At 43.6% G+C, this 24,114-nt stretch overlaps 1 protein-coding gene across 8 annotated transcripts in view; it reads left to right on the plus strand.

Annotated features, from left to right (window-relative positions):
• The first annotated feature begins 3,550 nt into the window (after positions 1-3,550).
• FARP2 (FERM, ARH/RhoGEF and pleckstrin domain protein 2) overlaps positions 3,551-24,114 on the plus strand; it is a 79,919-nt gene continuing 59,355 nt past the window's right edge. For 7 of the 8 annotated variants that reach the window (XR_014588363.1, XR_014588364.1, XM_083849231.1 and 4 more), the window contains exons 1-2: positions 3,551-3,679; positions 8,088-8,311. Coding sequence is in view for 6 of the 8 variants with exons in the window: in XM_083849231.1 (XP_083705357.1) it covers positions 8,108-8,311 (204 nt within the window). In the remaining 2 variants the exon portion in view is untranslated. Of the gene's footprint in view, positions 3,680-4,193; positions 4,215-8,087; positions 8,312-24,114 lie in introns of those variants that run through there. The other variant, XM_083849228.1, reaches the window with a different exon arrangement.

Below are 24,114 nucleotides of genomic sequence, written 5' to 3' on the forward strand. Positions count from 1 at the left end.
AAATTATTGTAATTGTTTCCATTCTCACCATTATCTATCTTTTACTATAGACAGAAAGGGAGACATAAGCTTTTTGGAATTGCTCGCCTTTTTATTACATAATAGGAGACTTCTAAGAAACAGAAGTTGGTAATATGTAACTGGAAAATATGAACTAAAGAAATTAGCAACAGAATATCTCTTTGCCATGATGAATGATTTGAACAAGAAGAAGCTTTTCCAGACACTATCATTCTCGGTTGGATAAGAAGGATCTTTTTGCTTTGAAGGACTTCCTCTACCCTCGTCCCAAGGATAATTAAAGAGGTGACATAGTATTATAGTGAAAGGGTAATTCTAATTGTCTCACTCAAGCCAAGAGGAGTATATTATGTAGATTATCTGTAACATCAGTTGAATGAATGAGTTATGCACTATCAGTTTTTATCTCACAAGGATGAAATTGTGCTTGGTCCTTGTATTGTATCCTTCCAATAGCAACAGCTGACTTTCATTGTAATTAAATTATTCCTTTTCTAGTTTTATTCCCTAAACTTCCTCTTCATGTAAATGGTTCAAATGTACTGCCTGGATGCTCAAAGTTTGCCTTCATAGGGGTTAAGGAAACTCATAGGTCTTTGCATTTCTATTTTCCATGCAGACAGCTGTGAAGTACGTACTGCTGATTCAGTGTGCGGTGGATGGATAATAGCATCCGTTCCCTCCTTTAGCATTCAAGTCCGTTCATCAACACCATGTCTCCAGCATGTTTTGTGTGTTCAAGTAGCCAAACGTTTTTGTAAAAGACTGTGTTAGGTCAGAGGCTCAGCCTGGTAAGGCACTTCCTATTCGTGCCCCACTTGGTTGGGATTAGGAACCACACCATCCATTTCATTGGCTGTTGAGTGTGATTCAATAAGCACAAAGTGCAGAGCTGTCATTTCTTCTAGCTTGTAAAAGTGGAGTCTTGTTTCTTCTTGTATCTTCCTCTGCTTATGGTGAAGGAACTGAAATGGCAGGTGGTGCCATGTCCCTTCATAGCCTGGTCATAAGCTCGTGGCTACAAGAGCAAAAACTTGTGGTGACTTCTTTAACAGGAACTGTTGCAGAAAGGTTTTAGCATCTAGGCAGTAATAGCTGCTGCTACATCAGCGTGGGTGTATGATCTCTTCTGAAGACTTGGGAATGCTGCTATGAAGAGGAGACTTCTTCAGGTTCAGGCTGAAGGCAAGTAAATTAGTCTCAGAGGAATACCTGTGTATCCTGCTAAACTCCTTGTGCTATGATGAAGAATAATTTTTTGCCTGTGGTGGGTAGAAAGGCTTAGAAATGATCTGCATGTACAAACCGGGTACTGGGTACATGGACGCTTAAAGCACACAAACTTTTCATCACTGGATTGTTTCAGCTCGGTACATGACATGTGTTTTGTGTGAGCAATAAAAGTTAGCAATACACAGCGAAGTGTAAACAGCAGGGTGTTGACGCTTCTAAAGACTTCACTATATATGCAATTATTGCTTCCTCTCTTTAATTGTTGTGGTGTGTTGCTTTTAAAGTGATCACATCGGATTTGTTCTCCAACTTAGCCAGAGCTGCCACAAGAAAATCTTTGTGCTTTTTTTAGATGTTAAAGAAAATAAGTGACTGAAATGAAGATTACTTTGCAGTGTCTGCACTTTAAAGGATATGAAAGTGCATTAGTGCTTAAGCTGCAAATAGAATTGACTGCTCTGTTTTCATTGCCTATGGAAGTGCAATGCAAATGGTAGGCAAAACAGGGTATTGAAACATCCATTTCAGTTATGAAAGCGCTTCAGTTTATCAGAGTGACTAATGTTTTTTTATGGATGGAGTTATCTAAAATGTGTATACTTTTTCAGCTTTTCAAACTTTTTTTTTTTTTTGCATACATGGGATTCTTCAGCTCTGTTTCAGCTTTTGAAGGAAAATGAACAACAATGCACATTTTAAAAATCTTGCGTCTTCTCTTTTTAAGAGATGAGAATGTTGCTCGTCAGGAATTACTCATTAATTTTGTGAGTTACTTCGTCTGTGGGTGAGAGTGGTGAGGCTGCTCCAGGATGAAAGGGCTGTTCTGCATGGTTTATGTGCTTTGTTAATCCAAAAGTCATATGCTGTTTTGTTTTTCAAATTGTTGTGAAAAGGTCAAATTCTCAGATACAGGGTGGCTCTGCACGTCTTGTGTTATTGGCCATCTATCCTTTCCTGGGTAAATCCAGGTGATTCTCTCATTTTTCTCGTTTGTCATCTTGAAAAACAGACTCTAATGAGACATGGTCCCTCAGAGGGACTGAGGAGATTTGTCAAAGGCAGTCCTTTTTAGGAAGAGCTGTTTTCCTGACTGCCAGATACCAGTCAGCTTTGGCATCTACTTTTCAGCAAATGCGAATCTGGAGGGTGCAGAACTCCGTTCAGGCAGAGCACATCTGACTTAAAAGCGTGCGCTTCATTGTGCACTGCATTTCCTACAGTATTTGGTTCCTGTCTGTGTTACTGAGGGGTGGGCTTGCTGGTTTGGGGAGGAGGAGGAGGAGGCTCTGATGGTCTTCAGCCTCCTTGGCCATGGCTGTGCCTGGTGTCTGTGCTGGAGCCACACACGTGCGTGCAGCACCCCTGCCTTCTCCAGTATTCTGCTGCATGGCTGTGGCTTTTTCTGTCCCTATTTAAAACGTATCTGAAAGAAAGTTAATTGAACAAAAACCTGGAATGTTCGTTATTCAAAGTAACATGGGTGTGATTTGTCACCTGGCACTTAGTTACTGGTGCATGGAGTGGTATCCTCACCGGAGTAGCACTCACCTGCATAAATGGGATTTGTCTGTGTTTTGCATCCCTAAACAGGGCAGCTGCCTGCCCTGGGCATCTGTGTGTGCGTGGCTGTGTGGTTTAATGGCTCTTTTTTCAGAAGCAGGGCTGAGGGGCAGCTGTTTTGGTGAGCTAACAGCCCTTCAGCTCTGGTGGGAAAGGCTATGGTGTAAACATTTCTTTAAAGCGCCTGACTCCCAGCACTCTTTTCATGCTGGAAGAACACACTTTTTTCACTCTTAAAACCCTAAAGTATTGTCGGAATGAATTAAACAGCAGTGCAGGGCAGAGAAGGATAAGGCAGCCCTACGCGATGGAGTAGGAGTACAAGCTGCCTGAAAGAAGGACTTGGCCCCAGTTGTACGTATCCTGGCACCAGCTCTGAGGGTCCTTCTGTAGGGTCTGGACTTCTCCGGGGATTCCTGAGCCCACCGGACACCCGGTAACAAGATCCCAATCCTCGGGATTAAGCCCAAGGCGTATTTTGGGGTCGACGCGCGCGCTGCTGGAACCCCGCAAAGCGCCTGCCGGGGCCGGGCCGCCTCTGCTCAGGGGGACGGCATCGGCGGCCGCCCCGAGCGGCATTCCGGGGCCTGGAGTGGGCACGGGGAATCCAGGCGCCGCGCCCGGAGGAGCCGAAGGGCCCCGCTTCCCCCCTCGGCTTCCAGACAGAGCCTTTTTGTCGGGCCCGCCCGCAGGCCGCGGCCCTCCGCCTCCCGGCTGCCCAGGGCCCGGCCCGGCCCCGGGCGCGGCCGCCCAATGGCGGCGCGGGGCGGGCGCCGCGGGGCCGGGAGCGGGGCCGGGGCCGGGGCCGGAGCCGCGGCGGAGGCCGAGGCCGAGGCGGCAGCGGGAGGGCGGCCGGCCCTCGGAGGTGAGCGGGGCCGACGAGCGGGGCCGGCGGCGCGGGGGGAGCCGAGGGGGTCCCCCCGCTGTCCCCCCCCGGGCTGCGGGCGGGATCCCCGGAGCGGGGCCTGGGCGCCGGGCCCGGGGCTGGGGGGGGGGGGTCCGGCCCCCGCCGTGGCGCTGCGCTCGCTGCGGGTTCTCGGCCGAGGGCTGCGGGAGGCGATGTCCAGGCGGTGCTGTGCCCGGCAGCCTCCCGGCGGGGTCTGCAGCCTCCAGCTGCGTGCCCTGCCCGGGCCCGGCGGGCGGAGGCGGGTTCCTGCGGAGATTTCCCCCCCAAAATCCCGAGTAACTCTCGGCCGCTCCCTCCTTCGTTTCTCCTCTCTTGCTTCCGACGCCTCTTTGTAATGGAGTTCGGAGCGGGCAACGGGGGAGGTTTTGTGGAAAACAAAAATGGAGGAGCGTGGATTTTGACTGTGTTCGGTCGCGAAGAGCTCCCGTGGTGGTTCCTTCTGCCGTGTGTTCGCGTCTGGTTTGTTCCCACTGCCCCGGGAGCGCTGCTGCAGGTGGGACCCCAAAGGGCTCCGTGCTCGTGGGCCGCCGTGGCCGTGTTTTGGGGAGAACTCCTGCCTTCTGCCCCTGCTGCATTAACTGTGCTCTCGGCTCACTAGGAGCACGGACGGCGTTCGAGAGAGCAGTCCGTGCACGGAGGTGGTAATCTGGTGGTGGGATTTAGGAACTGACGGGCGAGGGAGCGGTGGAAATCAGCTGTTCTTCCGATGTTCTGTAACCGGCTAAAGCAGCGTGCCCGAAGCCGCCTGCTTTCAGAGCCTGCTGTCACGTCTGGTGGCTCTGAGCGGGGACAGCGGTGCGCCGCAGCCCCTCAGCACCCCGCTGCTGTTCTGCAGCCCTGCGTGTTCGGTTCGCTTGGCCCCAGGGACCGGCCGTGGTCCTCAGCCTTCCCCGTGTGTCCGTCCCCTTTCAGGGAGCCTGGGGAAGCTGTGGGCTCCGGCACAAGGATGCAGCGATGGCAGAGGGCAGTGAGCACAGGGCCAGGGTAACGGGGGGAACGGCGTTTGGGTTGGAAGCAAGGGGCCTGGGCTGAAGGGAGAGGCACATGCTTTTCAGAGGAGGCCCTTTCGCCCAGGTCCAGCTGGGGTCCTGTGTTCTTCATCTCTGTCTTCAGTCACTGTAGCTGTTGGATTCCTGAAGCATCAGGTGGTGCCAGCTTGGCAGCGCTGCTACGAAATGGCCTGTAGTAGCATTAGCAGGTGGTTATTCTCTAGTGAAAAGAGTATGAGATGAAAGCTTGCTCTTGGTGAGGTGAAGGGACCTGTTTTGAGGACTGTCCAAGAGAGCTCCTCTCCCGATGAGAGCTTCCTCAGCGCTCTGTCAGGGTCTCACGAGGCGCAGGTCTCTTGGAATCCCTTGTGTAACGGAGGCACGTGTCAGCCTGCTCGTACTGAGGAGCTGGGAACCGAGGATGGAGCATCGTGGTGGCGCTTTGTCGCTACCAGGAGGTACCGTACTCGGAGAAGTCCCCTTGAAAACCTCTGGCATCTCGAGGAGCCATATCCTCAGGTATAAGCTGCCTTTCCAGATTTACTGCTAGCTGAAAAGCGCCGTCTCGCTTCTGAAAAAGAAATGTATTCCATCAAAGCAGAAGATTAAACTCATTGCGGCTTTGAAGCTATTTCAAAAAGGCAACAAAACGTACATAACGATGTCAATTTTTTAAAGCTTTGTTACCAGCTGCTCTTTCAGACTGGCTTGGGGCTGAGCGTGACAATCGCTGTGTCGCTGTGCCTTGGGCAGTTGATTTGAGTTTTGATGTCTGGTCCCTATTTATGGGAAATTATCATGATAAGCACTCAAGGCAAAGAAGTTTAGGGTGGGTGAATACAAGGAAGATTGTTTTCTTAGAACTGTTAATGCAGTGGTAACGTTGCATTTTAGTTTTATATTGATGAAGAGGTCGATGAGACTTTGTTCTGGCTTGCCTGGGATGGGAGGTGCTCTCACTTGCTGTTGGACACTTTGCTCAGCCTCTCTTTCTCCCCAGTGCTTGCAGTTTGTCTTGAGCTTTATGCTCTCGTTTTCCTCCATCTTTGGTTTAGATAGTCCCTTTAACTGAAATGCTTCCTAAATCGTAATGCAGCGTTTCTTGTTAAGAAATAGCAGCCAGCGTGCTGCCAGTGTAAAGAACAAATAGGGATGTGGCTGTAACCAGTGATGCAACTGAAAGTAGTGCTTGGATCGGTCTGTGCTGCGGTAGGCCATGCTGTTTGGGGCTATTTTAGTGATTGTAATGGCATTTGGCATAGAAAAATGCTCACAACTGCCATGCAGCAGATAGGGAAATTCTCTTCCAGAGAGGCCTGGGTTCCTTGTACACAGCATGTTTCCTGCCTAGATGCTTGTTAGACCCTAAAAAGCCAAATAGATTCTAGCTGGGGACTGGTGCAGTGGTAAATGTGTTTAGGATTGTGTCACCAGCAAGTTGTGAGGACATACCTAGTTGAATTCACTTTTCCTGTTAACAGCTGTGAGGGGGAAGGACTTTGCCACCTGCAGTTTCTGTTTTACGTGACTTTTCTCTTTCCTGCCTTATCAGCAAAGCTAGTAAAAATACCCGGGAACTCCTGGTTTATTCTGGAGTTTGGCTGTCTGTTTTACACACCTTCGGGTACCGTCTAGCTTCAGCCGACGTGGAAGCTGCTGGAGTTGCTGCTAAGGGAGCTCCACCTGCCCGCAGGAGGGCTGTGCTCGTGTCTCCACGGCTGTCCTGCTCACACCTTCCTCGTTTTAAACAGCCGTCGTGTTTGCTCCTTCTGGTACTTGTTCATTTAGAACTAGACGAATGTCTTTATGGATTGTTAATTTTAAGAGCAGTTGTCTAATAAACGGCCTCGTGGGGTTTTTTGTAACTAATTCTGGGCAACTTCAGTTGCTTGTAAGCTTCTGACTAGCAGTAGCAAAGTCCTTCTGTGCATTTCAGTTACAGGGTTCAGATTTGCTGGTCCGCAAGCTGGCTGCTGATACTCGAGCTACCTCATGTTCTCTTTACAAGTGCGAGGATTAAAGCCTAAAACACTAATTTTAAATGATGTTGAAGGTTGGCTCCATTGCTCTGAGGTGTTAAACCTTCCTGCCTGCGCAAAGCACAGGGAGCCAAAGGAGTGCTTTCATCATCTGCCTTTCCCCTATCTAGACGACACAGGTCTATTGCAAAGCAAGCACCCAACACTTCCCTGCAGTTTTTGTAGTGCTGTAGCCGTGTGAGGCAGTTCCCAGATGCTGCTGCCACCACCCTGGAGGTGCTGCCACCCCTCCGCAGCCTGTGAGAGCCAGGGGCCAGCGCTGGGAGAAGGCTGCGCACGCAGGCTGGAGGGGGGCACCGCGTTCAAAGCCTTGCTGACTCACCTGGGGTTTTTCAGCCCCCCCTGACTTCACGGCACCTCTCCTCGATGCCCAGCCGTAGCAATTCCTGGTGCGAGGGGAGCTTGGCGCTGGGTATTGAGGGCGGGCGAGGAGTTGCATGCTGCTCCCCGGGAGCAGGCTGGCAGCCTGAGGACTGGGCGCCGCCGAGCAGCTTGCTCTCCTTTCTGTGTCCCTTTCCTTGCACAAGACGTGGCCCCGAGTGTTTGGTCCCGTTGAGCTGGGTTGGGAACACAAACAACAGCTCTGAGGTTTTTTTGTTCCGTGTTAAATTAAACATCTGCTCTCCTTGCAGTGGCTGCCACCGAACCATGAAAGCCAGGGCAGGGCTGGGCTGTTTGAGCTGCAGCAGGGTTCTGCAGTTGAGATTTTTGCCCACTGACTTAATCTGGGCACAGCGCAGGTTTGCTCATGAGATTAAGAACAGTTATCTGCCACAGAAATCTGCGTTACGACGGCCCTGAGCTGCGTGCACTGGTTGAAGTAGTTACAGTTTTACATGAGTCATCGTTTTAAGGGATGAAGAAAGGTAATTGCTCCTGTTATCTCAGGGTGCGGGCTGGCTGTAGCACAGTCAGGTAAGTGGTTAGGTACTGCTGAAGGAAGAGCCCGGTGTTAAACCCCTGGCTGTCTGTTCCTGATGTCTTCTCCTGTGCTGGCAGCAGTGCTTGTGCTGTTCGTGGTGCCCTGGTACAGGGAGCTGAATCGGCACGAAAATGAATCGGAAATTAAAATGTCAGTGTGAGAGGAGGCGGGACGGCACAGGTTGGAATATACTGTTTTCTAACCATGTTTTGGAATAGGTATTTTTCTCACCACCAATTTTTCTTCCCAGCAGCTGGATTTTTGACCAGCATTTCATCAGATTTATTACTGGCTTTGATAGTGGGGTGAAGAGCATTAAATAAGGGCTGTGCTTGTGATTCGGCATCAGTGGTATTTTCACGTGGGATATTGGTGTTCAGGCTGTAATTCTCTGTTTTCTTTTACGTTTTGTTTAGGCTCTGCACACTGTTGAAAAATGGGAGAGATAGAAGGGACATACAGAGTCCTGCAGACTCCTGGCTCTCGTTTGGGTGCCCAGAAGAGCGCTGGAGTGAGCACGTTGGAGCCGGGACAGAACCTCTCGACTGCAATGTCATCATCACCTGCCAAAACGCATGAGAAGGATCTGCAGGTCAAAATAAAGATGTTGGACAACACAGTGGAAGTACTTGACATCGAGGTAAGAGAGTTTTAAACCTGGTTTCAAGTACACGTAGCTTTGGAAAATGTAAAGCCTACAGGATCTCCTGCTATACAGAGCTGGGACGTTTTGTGGCAGTATCTGAATAAAGAGTCCTGTAGGGAATTTGCCTACGTACATGTAGTGAAGTGAGTAGGACATCTTGTTTTTTAAAATCTTGTAGTCTAACAGATGTTTGTATTTTTAACAGACATTTATTTCAATACAAGCACATACTGTTAACAAGAAATTTTGACCGTTACTTGCTTTGGGGGAACACCAAATGTCTTGTGCCAAATTATTCTTGCTTCCTGAGCCATATGCATCTTCGTAGCTTTGGCAGTTGGGAGGGCAGAAGGGCTTTTTAAATTACTACTTTTCATTAATTATTTTAATGGTTTATGTCCTCTTCAAGTTCATATCAGAAAGCTTTTGCTTGCTTTCACACTTTGAGAGGGAGGAACCAGAGGGGTAGCAGTGTTTCAGAAAATCAGTATTTAAAAATATGCTTGCTTAACAATTGGGGAAATCTGCCTTAAGGAGTACAAACCACACTCAAATCGGGGTAGTTCTATTAAAAAAAAAAAAATCGCTCTTCAAATTCTTGTTTCATACTCAGCATTAACCTCAGACTTTTAATTTTGCTTGCCTGAAGAATTATTGTTGGAGAACATTTCTGGGCTAGTGAAGATACTCAGCTATTGGATATTCTACATTAGTATAAAATTCACTTTATAATTAGCAGTTGTAGCCTTAATTTGTTGCATAGACTTAAACAGGTTTTTAAAAGTGGAGCAAGAATGATGTCTGTGGAACTCTAAAGAAAGACAGCAGCTTTTTGCCATGTCCTCTGTGGATTGCTGCATGACTGTTCAAGTCTCAAACATGAAATCTGTTGTTTGGTTTGTTTTTTTTTTTTTGGTTGTGTGAGGCTTTGTCTGTATCCTTCTACCTGAGGACACAGAGGTTACAGCAAACCCATCTGTCCTTTACTTACAACACAGAACACCAACAGTTGCTTTTTTTTTTTGTGAGAATAGCTTTAAAAAAGAATCTGTGGTTCTCGTGAAGTGTGATTTATTTCTTTTTTTTCAAGTTGATGAAGATGTTGGAGCTTTTGTGTTTTTGATTTAAAAAATTAAAGCAACGACCTTGTACCTTTGCAAATCACTGCAAGCTTACCATGAGCTGTAAAAATATCCATGAAGAGCTTATTACTGCTAGTTCCCCGTTTTATTCATGTGAATGAACAGAAATTATCTGCGTCTTAGCATAGATGCTTTCGTTTTCTTCCCTGTCATATTTGTACTAACTTTTTGTCTACTCTTCTCATGATATTTGTGTCAACATCACGTTCCACATGTCAAAACCATTAATTCCTTGCTCTTACATTTTTGGTCTTGGACTGCTGTGGATCATACTTCAGTCTCGCCTGTCTGACCACTAATCTAGTTTCTGTTCTGATTCCTTCATTTCCTTCAGCTGGCTGCCTCCTGCAGAGGCACTGTATGGTCTCTAGGATGTTACTGGGTCTTCTCCACAGCTAAAACTTACTCCATTTTAGCTCACTCCATTGTTGCAATGGCTTATTGCTTATCTCTGCTACCAAAGTCCTTGGGGGCTCGGCTCCATCCTCTGAGTGGGCCATAGTACCTGTTTGGTCTCATTTTTTGCCTTTTTTTTTTTTAATTTTTTATTTTTTTCTCCATCATGACAAGAGGTTTCTCTTAATTGTGAGCAATCTTCGTTATCTCCTTTTACCTGGAAAGCTCTCTCTGGTTATGAAATCCACAGAAACACCCGAATTTGTGCAACTAGCTTGCTGAGGCAGAAGTTAATATCATACCGCTCTTCTTTAAGAAGTCTGTCAGAACTGAACAGCTGAGAAACTTCTGCCTCTTGTAAGCAGTAAGGAGAAGGAATGATTTTGTCTGTAGGTCACTGAGCACAGAAAGATCCATAGTCATCAGCAGTACCATTAGTGAGTCTTAGTGACACACTGCCTACATCTTCTTTTGCTTTTGTCTAAAAATGTTGTGTCAGATGGGGACGAGGTATTAAATTGCAACCCCCCTGCCTCCTAATTGTCTCCGTGGCCTGGTGGGGTAGCAGGAACTGCTGCCTGCTGGTTTTGATGGAAAACTGATTTTTTCTTCCCTTGGGGACTAAGGGGGAGGAATTAAGAAAAGTCGGTCATGTTTGGTAAATAGGTGGTGTAGTCTTGGATAGACAGTTTTTTGAAAAAGCCGTGAATAAATTGATGATGAAGCAGCTGTCCTAGAGGGGTTGAAGCTCTGACTTGAGTGACACTTGCCCACTCCGCTTTGCTTTCAAGCTTATTTTAGCTGGGTCTGGGAATGAGAGGTCACGTTGTCTTCACTACCTACTTCGTGTGGCTTGTGTGTATTGGACTAGGTCAGCAATAACTTAGTGTAGCCAGACAAGAGCTCTGTTGTGGAGGGCCGAATATGAAAAGATGTGGATGCGTAAAGAAGGAATGTGCTGTGTAGCTTGTCTGAGCCTCCCAGAAGCAGGCAATGAGTTCCCGGCGCCAGAGCTCAGTGTGGGCAGGTAACCTGAAGGTAACGTGGTGTTCCCAAGCAAGTCACGATCTCTTACTGGTTAAAGGTGGACCTTGACTGCATATAAAAGTTTATCAGAGAGAACCCGTCACGTTTTTTCTCAGCTATTTTCTTAAAAGCTCTGCAGGCAGAGAAGGAAATGAAGTCTTTAAAGGGAAGCAGGACTGAAGACTAAGCTGTAAAGGCCTTTCTCGTATGTTTTGTTGGTACTGCCATCTAAGGGAGATGTATCTTAGGGCAGAAGGGACTTTCCTTCCTGTTTTTAAGATCTGTGGCAAGTAGCTTTTTACTGAGAAAAACTGTACATCTTTGGAAGCAGAATTGGCGTGGTAGTCATCTCCTGGAGAGGGGCTTTTCTCTGCAGAGCTGCAAGGAAGATGGCATAGGAGCTTCGTATCCTACATCTCTTAGGAAGCTGCCGAAAATGGTCCACGCCAGCAATTTTAACTGTATAGGATAAACAGAGTAGCTGCCATAATGATCTAATGTTTACAGGCTTTTCCGTGTCATTTCCTCCTTTCTCCAACCCGCGTTTGAAATATTTACTTATGTCGTGGCAGGTGCTGGGAGATGCCCTTGTTTGGCAGCTCTTCCAATTGTTTGTGTTTTTTAACTCACCTAAGAGCAAAAAGGGACTGACAAAATGGCATGACTAATGGGACAAGGATAAAATGAAAAGGAAATCTTTCCTTTGTGTTGTTGTTTTTATCTAGAACAGTGTGTTAAAGGTTCAGTGCAGCTAAAATCCGCTGTCTTTTGTCTAAGATCCACTGCCTCTGTTCTTACTAACCATCTGTATTGTAAGGTTTTCTTTTTAATTATGAATCTCTTTAATCAATAAGAGAGAGCCATTCTTTAAAGCACATTGAGGCAGAACTCCTTTCTGGGGAATCTGTCCTGAATGCTCAAGCATGGAGCTTAAATGTTTTATAAGAGTTCAGAAAGCTGAAAACTGTGTGTTTATCCTTTCTCCTTTCCCTCCCAAACAGTAAAGAGACTGAAACATAAGCATTCAAAACTAGACTGGAATATTAATCGTTTCCATGATTTTTTTTTTCCTTTTTACATTCAGCTTGCTTAGTTAATTCAGAACTTCCATGTCAAGGGGCACCTGTCCTCTGTCCTCTTCCCTCGGAGCTAAGTCTGTCCATATGGGTGCTTTTGCAGACTACGAGATGAATGGTTGGAGAATTCAATTTAATTCAGATCATGGGCACACTTCAAAGTAAGCGGGGTTGTACAATAGAAGTTTTGCCAGCTTTTCCAAATTTCTTAAGAGATTAAACTTGGAAGCCTTTGATCAGCATAAAAATAAATGGAATGGTCTGGGCTGGGTTTAATTTGCCGAAATGACCGCTTGGTGAAATTGTACTTGCCTGGTGCAGGTTCTGAAAGACAGCAAAATGTGCTGCAACAAAGGGCAACTTAGGCTGCAGGAATTTGCAGCTATAGGAAGCTGTGCTTTAGAGTTGCTGAAAGTTTTTGCATAGATTTACAGTAGAGCTGCAAGTGGAGTGTATTAGAGTGATACACATAAGGGCTGTCAAAGACAGTGCAGCACGTGTATCTGTTAGGCAAACAATGCCCTTTATTTCTGTGCCACACTGATGGTAGACAGGAGGCTGATACTGGCTTAAAGTCGAGGTAAGTGAAACATCAGGTTTAGTTTACAAGAAAAGGGTCAAACTTTCCAGACCTTCTAGCTGTTTTCTCTGATGTAATATATTTATTTTGGGTCTTTGCCTCTCTCTGGCCCTGTTTTTTCTTTGCACTAGCTTATAAGATGTTGAACGGAATTGCTGCTGTAATGTGGTGTTAAATATTTGGTCTATATCCTGTTCCTGATGTAGGAAATATATATGCTTCCTTTCTTATGTGAATTAGACTTAATGCTATGAATAAGTGTCCTGGAAAAAGGCGCTTAGGTTTTTATACTTGAAGCTTACCAAGCTATTTTTGGGTAGAACTTAGCACTTTTTCTGCTGAGTGTATCTGTTTCTCCTTCTACTTGAAAATAAAATTAGTTAGTGAGAAATACCTGTGTTATGTTATAGTAGCATTTTTCTATATTTTTACCAACTTGCAAATGAATTCCATAAAAATGAAGTAGCCGTAATAGAATCATAGCACAGCAAAACCAGGTGGTTCTGCCTGCTTTGTTCAATGGGAAAACTTAAAGTAGAATTTCTGTTTCATGCTGTTCTTTGTCAAGTTGCTTTGAACAGTTAAGTCTGTTCTTTCTTTTTTTTTTTTCTTTTTAATATAATGAAGTAACTTGCCTAAGTAAAACTTAAGGATATCCACGTGTCATGCGCCATAATTTACTGTGTTAGCTTTGTGCTGTTCTGAATTCACCTTTCCATTTCAGCTAGCTTGTGTTTTCTGTGCTGGGGTTTCAGTTATGTCCCGTGGTCTCCCTGTGATCTGGAGTCAAGCATTGCTCGGGGTTTTCATGGTAAGGCCAGGGCAGGTATTCTCATGCCACAGAACTTGAAGCCTCAGGAAAATACTCTGTTGCTGTTTTTTTTTCTTTTTTATGCATTTCTACCATGCCTGTTGTTTCCTTGGATGTGGCTTAGTTTCTTGCAGATGGTTGCATCTCATTTTCTTTCAAACTGAAGCTCGTGGCGTGTTGTGTGTACCTGCCGTGCTGTGCCATTTGGCTTCCTTCTTTTGGCATGTGTGGAGTGAGCGGCGGGGAAGGACAGGGCTTCCCTGCAGGTTATGAGGATGCTGTAGTCGAGTAAAATTACACTTTTTTCCCCTGTATTTTCTCATTAAGTATTGCCCCCTCACTGCTTGTGTCTGCTTTGTGCTTACTGCTGTTCTGTGCCAGTCCTTCTGTTGTATAACTAAGGAATTAATGAGTGTTTTTCTGCACGAGGTGGAGAACGGTGACTTGCCGCCTACTCTGTCTAGCAGCAATATAGTCTTCTGGTCAGCTGTATGACTCTGGCCTTGTTTATTTAAATCTACAACTTTTACTGTTAGGCTGCAGAATTGCTTCACGTTTCTATGTCAGGCCTACATTTCGTTATTCTGGTTTGTCTGCCGTTTGCAGGCTGTAATTTATCTGTAAATTAATTTATCTGTAATTTAAAAATTTATCTGTAATCTAAAAATGTATCTGTAATTTAATCTATAATTTAAAGTGTCGCGAAAGCTGCGCCTTTCCTGGTACTGGTTGTTCCGGAGCAGCTGCTGGAGCCCTGGGAATCGGAGGCCCTGAAATCAGGAACTGGGTTAGGTCTTGAGGAGCATTTATGGGGCTGTGGAGGAAGCAATCTGAGCCTTGTACATACCCTGTCATTTCCTGTGGTTTGAAGGGAGCGTTTTCAGCATGCACTCGATGTGAAGTGTTGCTTATCAGGAACTCCCTCCAGCGCCGTGAGTGACCTTAAGAATTTCATCAGGGCTTAAGCATACGTTATGCAAACTCAGTGACTGCAAAGCACTGCTACTGAGGAGTTATAATTAAGAAATATGCATCCGTTAAGAACAGAAAGCATGTAGCGGGAGCCGGAAAACATTTATTCTGAAGTCATTTTTCGAAGGGCAGTCCTTCCTGTGGCTCTTCAGTGTCTGGGCTCGGGAGGCTTCCCTGCAGGACGAGGCGGCCAGGCTCGGGTTCCCTGGCAGGCGAGGCTCTGACATGAGTCTGCTTCTGTGCCTTCTCCCCCGCTCGTGTACTTAGCCCTTCGTTTCGTAAAGGCTTGTTTCCCCTCTGTGCTGTAGAAGTATTAACAGCTTAAATATGTGGGAAGTGGGAGGACAGACTGCTTCTGAATCCTATTAAGCGCTATGCTAAAAGAATCAAAATGCTGTATTAGTAAGCTCAGCGTTTTTCTTCTCTGAAAAAAAAAAGGCGGTAGAAAGAAATAGTCAAAATTCCAGAAAGAATCATAGCCAGATGTTTGTCATTGCTCTGCTTTGACTGTCCTAAATATGGCAAATAAGGTGCCTTAGAACTTATTTTTGTCTGACCTCAGTAGTGAAAGTTAGTAATTCACTATTTAAAATTTGAAGTTATTATAGGGTTTAAAAAGAAAGTAATTGAAGCTTTGCAGTTTATGTACCGCTTGATTCTACTCTGTACTTTCAAAACCTGTTATTTCGTGTTCGGGTGCTTGACTCTTTTGATGCTATGTAGGAATGTGGTATTGGGTGGGGAAAGGTAAAACCATAGCCGTTTCATTGACAGCCTGTTTTTAAAAGGAGGATAGGAATTTAATTTATATTGTAGAAACAACTTTTGCAGTTCTTTTGACATTGTGTCCAATTATATGGAAAGAAAATTGAGTTACAATTCAGCAAAGGAGAAACAATCTGAATATTCCTGTAAGAAAAGTGCATTAAAACTTATATGCATGTAAAGTGACTTAAAACCCAGAAAACATTTAGTAAAACAGTGATCAAGTGTTATCACAGTCCTTGCAATATAGATGTAATAGACCAAGTTCACTGTATGGCTGTGATACATTATATAGGACGTGCATAGATGAGAGCCTCTTCTCACATGAATTCAGAAGGGTGAATGAGGGATGGTACAAGAGCTGCGTTTGCTCAGCTTAACACTGAGTTGGTATAGAGCTAAACTCTTCTTGGGCTTCCTTTAATTTGCTGTAAGCGCACTGAGTAATTCCTGCTTGGAATTACTCTGTCTGACAGAGATCTGATAGGGTAAACCAATGCATAACTTAATAATCTGATGTACATGCAGTGATACAATTCTTCTGTTTAATTCCTTCCAAATGGCTTCCAAAGTAACACATAATCTAATTGAGCAGGTTTTATTTAAAAATGGGAAACGTGTTAAAAAAAAAAAAAGCTGTTACCTTCCTTACTAATTCCAATAATGTGTCTTGCTCAGTAACAAAGGAAATGCTGTGTTAGACTCTTAAACGCTTCTGCAGAATGCAGATGCTCATTTCTTTTTCACAGTCTAGTGATGAAAGATGGACAAAGTCAGCTGAAATTAGTGTTAGGCCATTCTATCAAAATAGCGATAAGAAATTCTCTGTAGCAAAAGAGCCTGTGGTTGTCAGGGAGCCTTCTCTGAGTGGGTGGCGTGCAGAGCCGGGTGGCCAGCAGTGCCCCCGAGATGGATAATCCTGTAGAATACATAGCGCCTGAAAGAGCGAGAATAAAGGAGACCAAACAAAAAGCAAAGCCAACCCTGGTCAGCTGAAGACAGCTACAGAAATATGGTGTGCTAAGACATGGTTCAGAGCAATTTTTGGTCCGTGTCTACTGAAGAAAGGGACTTGACGTTGAGCAAGGATGGAGCCTGCTGATACCCCGCTGCGTTCAGAGAAACACAACCTTAGGAACATTCATTTAAACAAACAGGGTTGCAAAAGCATACCTTTGTGCCATCTGTTTCCTTGCAACAAAACACATTGCTGGCAAGGCCTTGAATGTTGCCTACGTGTGTAAAAAGGTGAGAATATAAAATGATTGTGTGAAAAACTGTGCTGTGATGGTGATACCTAGTGTAAAAGACGTTTTAAAGCTGTGACGTTGGGTATTGAGGGGCTGACTTGCGGGGCTGAAATCTACAGATTTGAAACAGGCAGAGGGGAAATGCAAGTCAGGCTCTCTGTATGTGAAGTGCCTTACTCCGTTACTCCTAGGTGATCTCTTTCCACCTGTAGTAGAACACTTCTGGTTCTCTGGTTTGCCATTTTATTTTATTATTATTATTTTTTGGAGTGCTATCGCTATTGTGAAAGCAGGTTTGAAAACATCACTAGAATCATTATCGTTAGAAGTTGTTAGAAGTCCCATACTTCATTAGAAGTCCCAGCCTTGCGATGGAGGAAAGTGGGATGAAGCGAGCTAACTATTAACAGCTGCTCACAGTGATGTTTCCACAAGTGATTCGGAAAGGTCCTTGGTGAGCTGGGAGATGCTGGTTGCAGGTGCACCTTCCCAGCTCGGAGATCTGGGCTGACACGTTTGGCTTCTCTGTTCCTTAAGCTGCTTTTCTGCTCCTCCTGTCTCCTCTGGCAGAATGCTTAGGCACAGTGCTCGATGGAGCCCTGACTCAAAGTGGAAAAGGCAAAACGTGTCTTTTAAAAATGAAAAACCCCAAAGCCTTCTTTGTAGAAGCTCCTTGTTAGAGCTCTCCTGTGAGTCGTTGAACCAAAATCATCCCGTGTTCACATTGTCGTGCCCCTCAGTCTGCTGCTCTGGCAGGCTGGGGAAGCCAGCCCAAAGCCAAAGAAGCAGGAAAGTCTCCTGCTGGAGGTGGGAAAGTTAACAGAGCTTCAGCCTTATCTAATCTGGCCGATAGGTATTTATTAACCCATTGCCATCGTGTCGATGCTCTGCTCAAAGTACAGTGATGAGTGAGGTAAGGACAGTGAGTACAATTTAGGTTACGTTAGGTACAGAAAGGTTAAATTAGGCACAAATGTTTGTAATGAAAAGATAGTTTGGGCCCTTCCTGTAAAATACCTGCTTTGTGTAGATAATCTTTTATGATCTTTCTATTTCCTCGATATTTTAAAATATTCCCCTGCAGTAGGCTTCCTTACAGCTCTGTGCCAGCCTTTTTAGGTATTTTATGTGGGAAATTAGAGGTAAAACAAGTATAGCATCTTCTCTGAGGTTGATCCTCCTCGATTGTTCAGGGCACGTTAGGGAGATATTATGGGGAAGCAGCTTTGCCTATGCACTCTGTGTATTTTTTAGCAAGCTGCTACATTTGTGAAAAGCTCTGGATTGTTGGCTCTGTCGGATTATTTGTCTGACCCCTGCTGAGCATGGGTGTTAGCCCGGTCAGATCTGGACTTCAACTACTGATGGTTGGCATGCATTCGTGTTTCGACTTGGGATAAGTGGACAAAAATGCCAAAAGATCTCTGGAGTACCATCGTGCCCCACAATGAAACCCTGGGTCCAGTCTTATTGGTGCTGGCGTGGATGATAGTTTTGACCCCAAAGCATAATTGCTGGAAAAAGACTTGCAATTTTAGTAATCTTTTGTGAACAAAGGGAAGCAAAGCATTGTCTGTATTTAAAATGTCTTAAAATAGTGGTGTTGTTTGTTTTTTTTTATATATCTATCCGTAGATAAATACAAAATGATGCCGTGCAGGTTCCTAGTGTGCACAGTTTACGTGCATTAGGTGGAGTGGCATGTTAAAGGGAATAGCCGTGGGATACGTGGTGTTTTGCACAGCTGAGTAGAGCCTTCTCAGTGGCAAAGCTGGGGGAAATACAGAGATCCCCAACCTCTTCTGATTTCGTAGCTTGGATTGTGCTGTTTTGTGGCCTACGTGAACAAAACGGGTACTGAGATGTTCTGCTATGTGCCCTCACTTCTTGAAGTGGGAAAAGTTTATTTTGAGGATGGCTAACAATGGCATGCTGTCCATTTTGACAGCAGCCCTTGTTTATAACTATGCACTTTTATCTGGTCTTGGTTTTTTTGTCACCAATGGAGCACATCACGCAGCGAGCTGACAAAGCGGGGTCCTTGGTGTACGATCCGTGTTTAAGAAAGGCTGTCAGTGTGGTGTTGCTCAGCCTTTTAAAGATGATATGAAGTAGTATGCCTTGTAAATACTGTCCCAGTGTTACTGGTAGCAGCACAATTCCCTGTCATTTCCACAGCCGTGATCCCCCTGCTGTAGGGATTCTGCCACCCCAGGGCAGATGCTGCAGTCGCTGGCATTTAATTGCTACCAAGTATGAACTTTGGTGCCACGTTGTCCTGTATCCTCTGAAGGTGGCTGTGAGGGGAGAAGAATAGCTGGGATATAGCTGGGACATGCTAATGTGTCATACGACCACCTAAATTTTAAAGCTTGGGAGGGAGCAGGAGGGAGAAATCATGATTATCTCATCCTTACAGCTGCAGGCTGCTGTCCTCATGAATCCTGAGAATTATTTTGTAGAAGTTTGGCTTCCAGTGCCTGTGAGCAGTTGTGGTCGGGAGATCAGCATGCTCAATCGAGGACCAGGATCTTGAGCAGCAGTGTCCCGATCAGCTCTTTCCAATGGTGTTTAATTTCAGTTTGAATTTCAGTGACTTAACCTCAGAATGTTTTTCCCTAGCAAGTCTAGAGCAGTGTTGGCACCCAAGGCATCGGGGACATGTGCGTGGGCTTTTCTGCTCTCCAAGTGATAAAAGTGACAGCGAATTTCTGCTCGCCTCCCAATAATTTTCAAGTGGATCTTTTATGTGCTGTCTGTACATAGCGCTTGGCAACTGTTTGTTTCTCCAATCCTCAATTGTTATGCTGGTTTTGAAAGCACCATGTGTCTTATTTCTAGTGCTCCTTATACTTCAGCACTAGAGTTCTTTTTGAGCTTGGGACCATGCTATATACCGAAGTACACATTTCCCAATCTTGTTCACACAATTCCCTCCCTCTTGGGGATCTTTTCCCACATCAACAAATGATTGTTTTCCTACTTTCAGGCATCTGGCAAGTCTAGCCACTCTGGAAAAGCATGTTTGGTAGGTAGAGCTGGTTCATTTGGCAGCGAAGTGTTCCAACACTGCGTGAACCTTTAAATGATCGCAGGTTTTAAAGCTAGCCTTAATTAAGTGAGCCAGGGGCTCACATTTCTGGAATAAATTGGCTGCAGATTCAGTTTAAAAAATCAGAAATCTTAAAAAAAAAAAAAAAAAAAAAAAAAAAAAAATTGGGGGGAGTCAATTTTTTTTTAACGAAAACATGCTCATTGGGCTATAATTATGCCCAGTATGCAGCATAATAATGTATCTTAAACTAACTCAGAAGTTTGTGTTTGATCTTGCAGTACCCATATTTGAGTAAACTTGATTTCAGTGCTATGTAGAAATACCGTGATACACAGTTGTGTTTTTTTTTTAACTCAGGAGGTAGGAGTCCTTTCTGTGGGAGGCTTCTTCTCCCAGAGTCACACAGAAAGCTGTTCTGTTTCCACCTGCGTGTAATTTCATGCTCCCTACTAATTCAAGTTTGCCATAGTTGCAAGTCAATCATAAGCAGTGCTTAAAACAACCTGTGGGGTGCTAAAGAAGAAAGGTGGAGAGAAAATTGTGTGTTTAACTTGTGCCAGTGGTAGTTAAACATATTGATGTCGGAAAAAGCAACTATTTTAGCTATGGAGGAGACGTGTAACAGCCGTGGCCCTGCAAGCTCCTCGACGTTCAGCCCTGTTTTAGGACAGATTACCTAGACAAGGGGTGAGAGCACGAGCTGGAACGTTTCAAATGCCATTTGCTATGTAGTTGTGGGCACTTGAACTTTGGAAATGGACTCAGAGTAGTCTTATTGGCGGGAATCTAATGGTAATTATTTTGGTTACCTTGAATGAGTTGATAGTGGCTAGAAAACTGGAAGCAGCTTATAAATCTTGCTTGTGTGCTGCGTTGGTTCCTGCAGCTCTTGTCTTAATTCTGGAACAAATCAGGATGGCCTTGATAAATGACAGGTAGGAACTGCGATGGTATGGAATGGCAGGAGGATCCTGTACAGGATGGTCCAATCCACTGACATCGTATTTTGTATGGCTGGTGCTCTGCAAGTTGGTAAATGCACTCGAAACTTTTTTTGCTGTTGTCTTAGTAAAATAAGCTGTAGTTGGGACCTGCTGGTATATGAAAGCCAGCAAAACAAATACATGTATTTAAAATACAATTTTCTTCACAAACTGTTAAAAGAAAAATGAAATAATCTTCTATTAAAGCATACAGTTACTGTTAAATTGTTAGCTGTTCAGAAAACTAAATTGAAATGGTATTTAAGCAGTATTTGGCTGAGCACGTGAATTATGTGAAGTGATACAGGGTCCCAGTAAAGACATGTATTTGTGTGTGGGGAAACAGGGACCATTTCCATATCAGCTATTTGTTCCAATCAAAGTTGAAGAAACTTTAAAAGTAGTGAAGGAGGGGACAGTTATTTTCACTTTTCCAGCCTGTGGATTAAAAATGAAATACGGAGCCTTAAGCTCCTCTTCTTTTAGCCATGAAAATCTTGATGTCAGTGAATGGTATTCCTTGCCATCTTGTATTATTTCCTTCTTTCTAATAAATGTGGTTTAAATGCACAGCCTGTATTCATAAATGCAGTTTTGTTTACACATGGCATTAATGATATCGTAATTAATAGGGAGTTTTGAAATGCTTTTGATATATCAAACTACATTTGGACAGAGATCTAACAGACTTTAAAAGGAATGTAGATAAACAGAGCTATAAAATCACTGAATTGTTTGTGTGTTTCTGGTTAAGAAAGGAAATAACAAGTTTAGTGTAACTACTACGTATAATTGCTGATTGTCGTCTTTCAATTTGCTAAAACATGAGAAATATTTTTTTTCATTAGGAAGAACACTAAAAGTGCACCAGAAGGAAAAAAAAAAACACACCAAAAAACAAAACCAAAAACACCTCCATCTATGTGAAGGGGTCTTAATCTAATTCAGTTTACTTTTCATGCTCAAGGCTCTCTTTGGCTGCTAGCGATGCACTCTGTCCTGGCCATTTGTCAGTGGTGATCTAAAATATAAACTTCTTCCTTTCATGCATATACTGTTTACTGGAGGATTTGGTCTCCAAACAGTTGCAGATTTCTCTAACACAAAATCCAAGGTCAGCTGGTGTTTGCTGAAGCTGGAAACCAGTGGTTCCTGCTGTTCTGGCTCACACAAAAGTTTCCATTCTATACCTCTGTTTTATAACTCTCAGTTTTTTCCAAACTCTTGGCTTTTGGACTGAATTTTTTTTCCAGCCTAACTGCTGCCAAAAGTGGATTTCGTTTTTGGAAAGCTTGAGCAAGGGCGGTTTGTCCATTTTGGAAAATGAGAGGAATACTCTTTATAAAAATACTGTGTTTTGGTTTGTTTTGTTGTTATTTTTTAAGTTAAAGTGCATAGAAGTAGAAAGTTAAGATATTCTCAAAGACATGTTTAGGAGTTTGCTGAGGAAGAATTGGTTTCGATAATATTGAAATATGGTCCACTGAAAATCATATGCTTTGTGTTCCTAGTTTGTTTTTCTGTCTTGCGAAGCTAAAATGGTCCAACAAAGGGAGGATCTGCTAGGTAGGCAGTAATATATCATATTTAAGAAAATAGAAAGTAACAGTTGGGATTACAAAATGACAATAACTGTTGTTCCAACTCCTCATTTTTATTTACTTATACTCTTCTGTCCTAAAAACTGCTAACATTGAATGTATTGACTGACTTAAAAAAAAGTAGATACTTTGTTCTGTAAAGAAACTACAGTTTAAAATGTTTGCTTCTATTTCTTTCTGATACTGGTTTTATGTAAAAGTTATGTTACTTTTATACTGTTATGAAAACTTTTTTTTTAAGAAGTGTCCTGTGATGCTCCCAAAGGTAGAAGCAGCCAAAGCTGATCGTGGCAGAGATAGATATCAGATTGCTGAACAAAAGGCTGCCTCGTTTTTCGGTGTAAAAAATTCATCCAAGCTAGGTATGTCAGCAAAGCTTAATTGATATAATGTGGACTCTCAGCAACACGATGTATGTTATGCCATGGGAAGTTTGGTTTGCCCATATTGGAGGTCTTGCATTACATCACAGTATGCAGTGCTGAAACAAAAGTGAGATCACTCGGGTTCATGTCAATTTTTATGGAATCCCCCCGTATGCTTGTAGGAGATGTAGGAGGGCCTGAGCATATATGGTGATGAATATCTACTTGCATAAAAACTTCCAAATGTCATGTTTTCCATGCACTCATGTTGAATTTTCCTGTTCTTCCCTTAGCTCTCCTGAATTTGAATTGAGTTGTGCCTCTATTTCTAAATACCAGAAAATGCACAAAGGTGCAAGACTGGCTGTGGTGGCTGTTATTTCATAGGCAGCTAACGTCTGGCCAGCTCTTGGTGGAGTAATTCCTTATATCCCTTTTTTCTCTGCTCAGTTCACCTGCCAAATCTTCATACTTCCATGAGAAAGATGATCTATTCATTAGTCATACATTACATACAGTAATAATTTCAATTTCAGAATGTGACAGCACTTTAAGGGTGGGGGGGTAGTCATATCACAAAGCCTTAAGAAAACTGCAAAGCTTTAGTTGTTGTGCATGTAGTCTGAATGCATTATTCACCCTAAATTACAGGCATGGGATTGCCACACAGGTGTTCTGTTAGTGCAGTGACAGTGTAACGTACCCATCCCGATACCATACTTCCATGGCTTTAAGAAGTTTTCAGCCTTGAGCTGAATATACAAGTTGATTTGAAGAAAAAAAATTCAGGGCTGGGTCACTGGGAGAAGCTTTTGTTAGCTGCCTATTTAATTTTTTACACTTTGTGTGTGTGTGTAATAATTTAGTAATTCAGTAATACCATTAGTCATCATCTTGGCAGCATATAAAGAGTAATTGAGAACTTTGGAATGGAAAGTATGCTGTGTTGTGAATTTATATTCTGCATTCATGCAGCTTCTTGACCTGACGTCAAAGTTACAGTAATTATATAATTACTTAGAAGATTTACTTTCTGCTGCTTTCATGCAGATACAACAATGACATGGAGCTATCCACTGCAGAACTGAACATACGTTTCTGTAAACTTCAAAATGTTAAGAAGCTTTTCAGAAAGAATGGTTATAACATGGCATATTGAAATAGATAAATATAACAACAAAAAAAGAGGAACTGAATATCTGTTAGAAGAATTTTCCCACAGGATCTGAGACAGAATAAAATGTTGTGTTCAGTCTCAAGCTTTTGTAACTGATTTTTGTTTAATATATATATATTAAAATGGTACATTGTTAACATTGGTCTATATTTTGAAGGAAGCACTATGAAATTAAACTCAGTTTAGAGTGAGTTTTTTAAGCCGTTGCTGTAAATGACACCTAAATTTATAGTTGAAAGCCTAATTAAAATAATTTTACACTTTTAACATCTGGATGGTACCTTTAGAATTTAATCAGTTGCAACAGTTTCCTCTTACTCTGTTACTCTGTTACCAAATCTCATTAATTTTCCATTTCCCAGAATTTCTCCTCCTTCTGTGGTGGATGATCCAAGTAGTCGAATTTTCAGAATAAAAAGATAAAAAGATTTTTTTATCCCCAGGCTATAGCGGGCATTGCGCGGGAGCAGCGGAAGGTTATCAGCCATGAGGTTTTGTTTTGTTTTCTGAAATGGCAGAATGTTTATGCTAATATTACATTGATTTGTTTCTAAATTTCACGGGAAGGTCTCATTTAGAAGTGGTGAGGCAGGGCAAG

Source organism: Anser anser (genome assembly GCF_964211835.1).
Source record: "Anser anser genome assembly, chromosome: 9".
In the NCBI taxonomy this organism is placed as follows: domain Eukaryota; kingdom Metazoa; phylum Chordata; class Aves; order Anseriformes; family Anatidae; genus Anser; species Anser anser.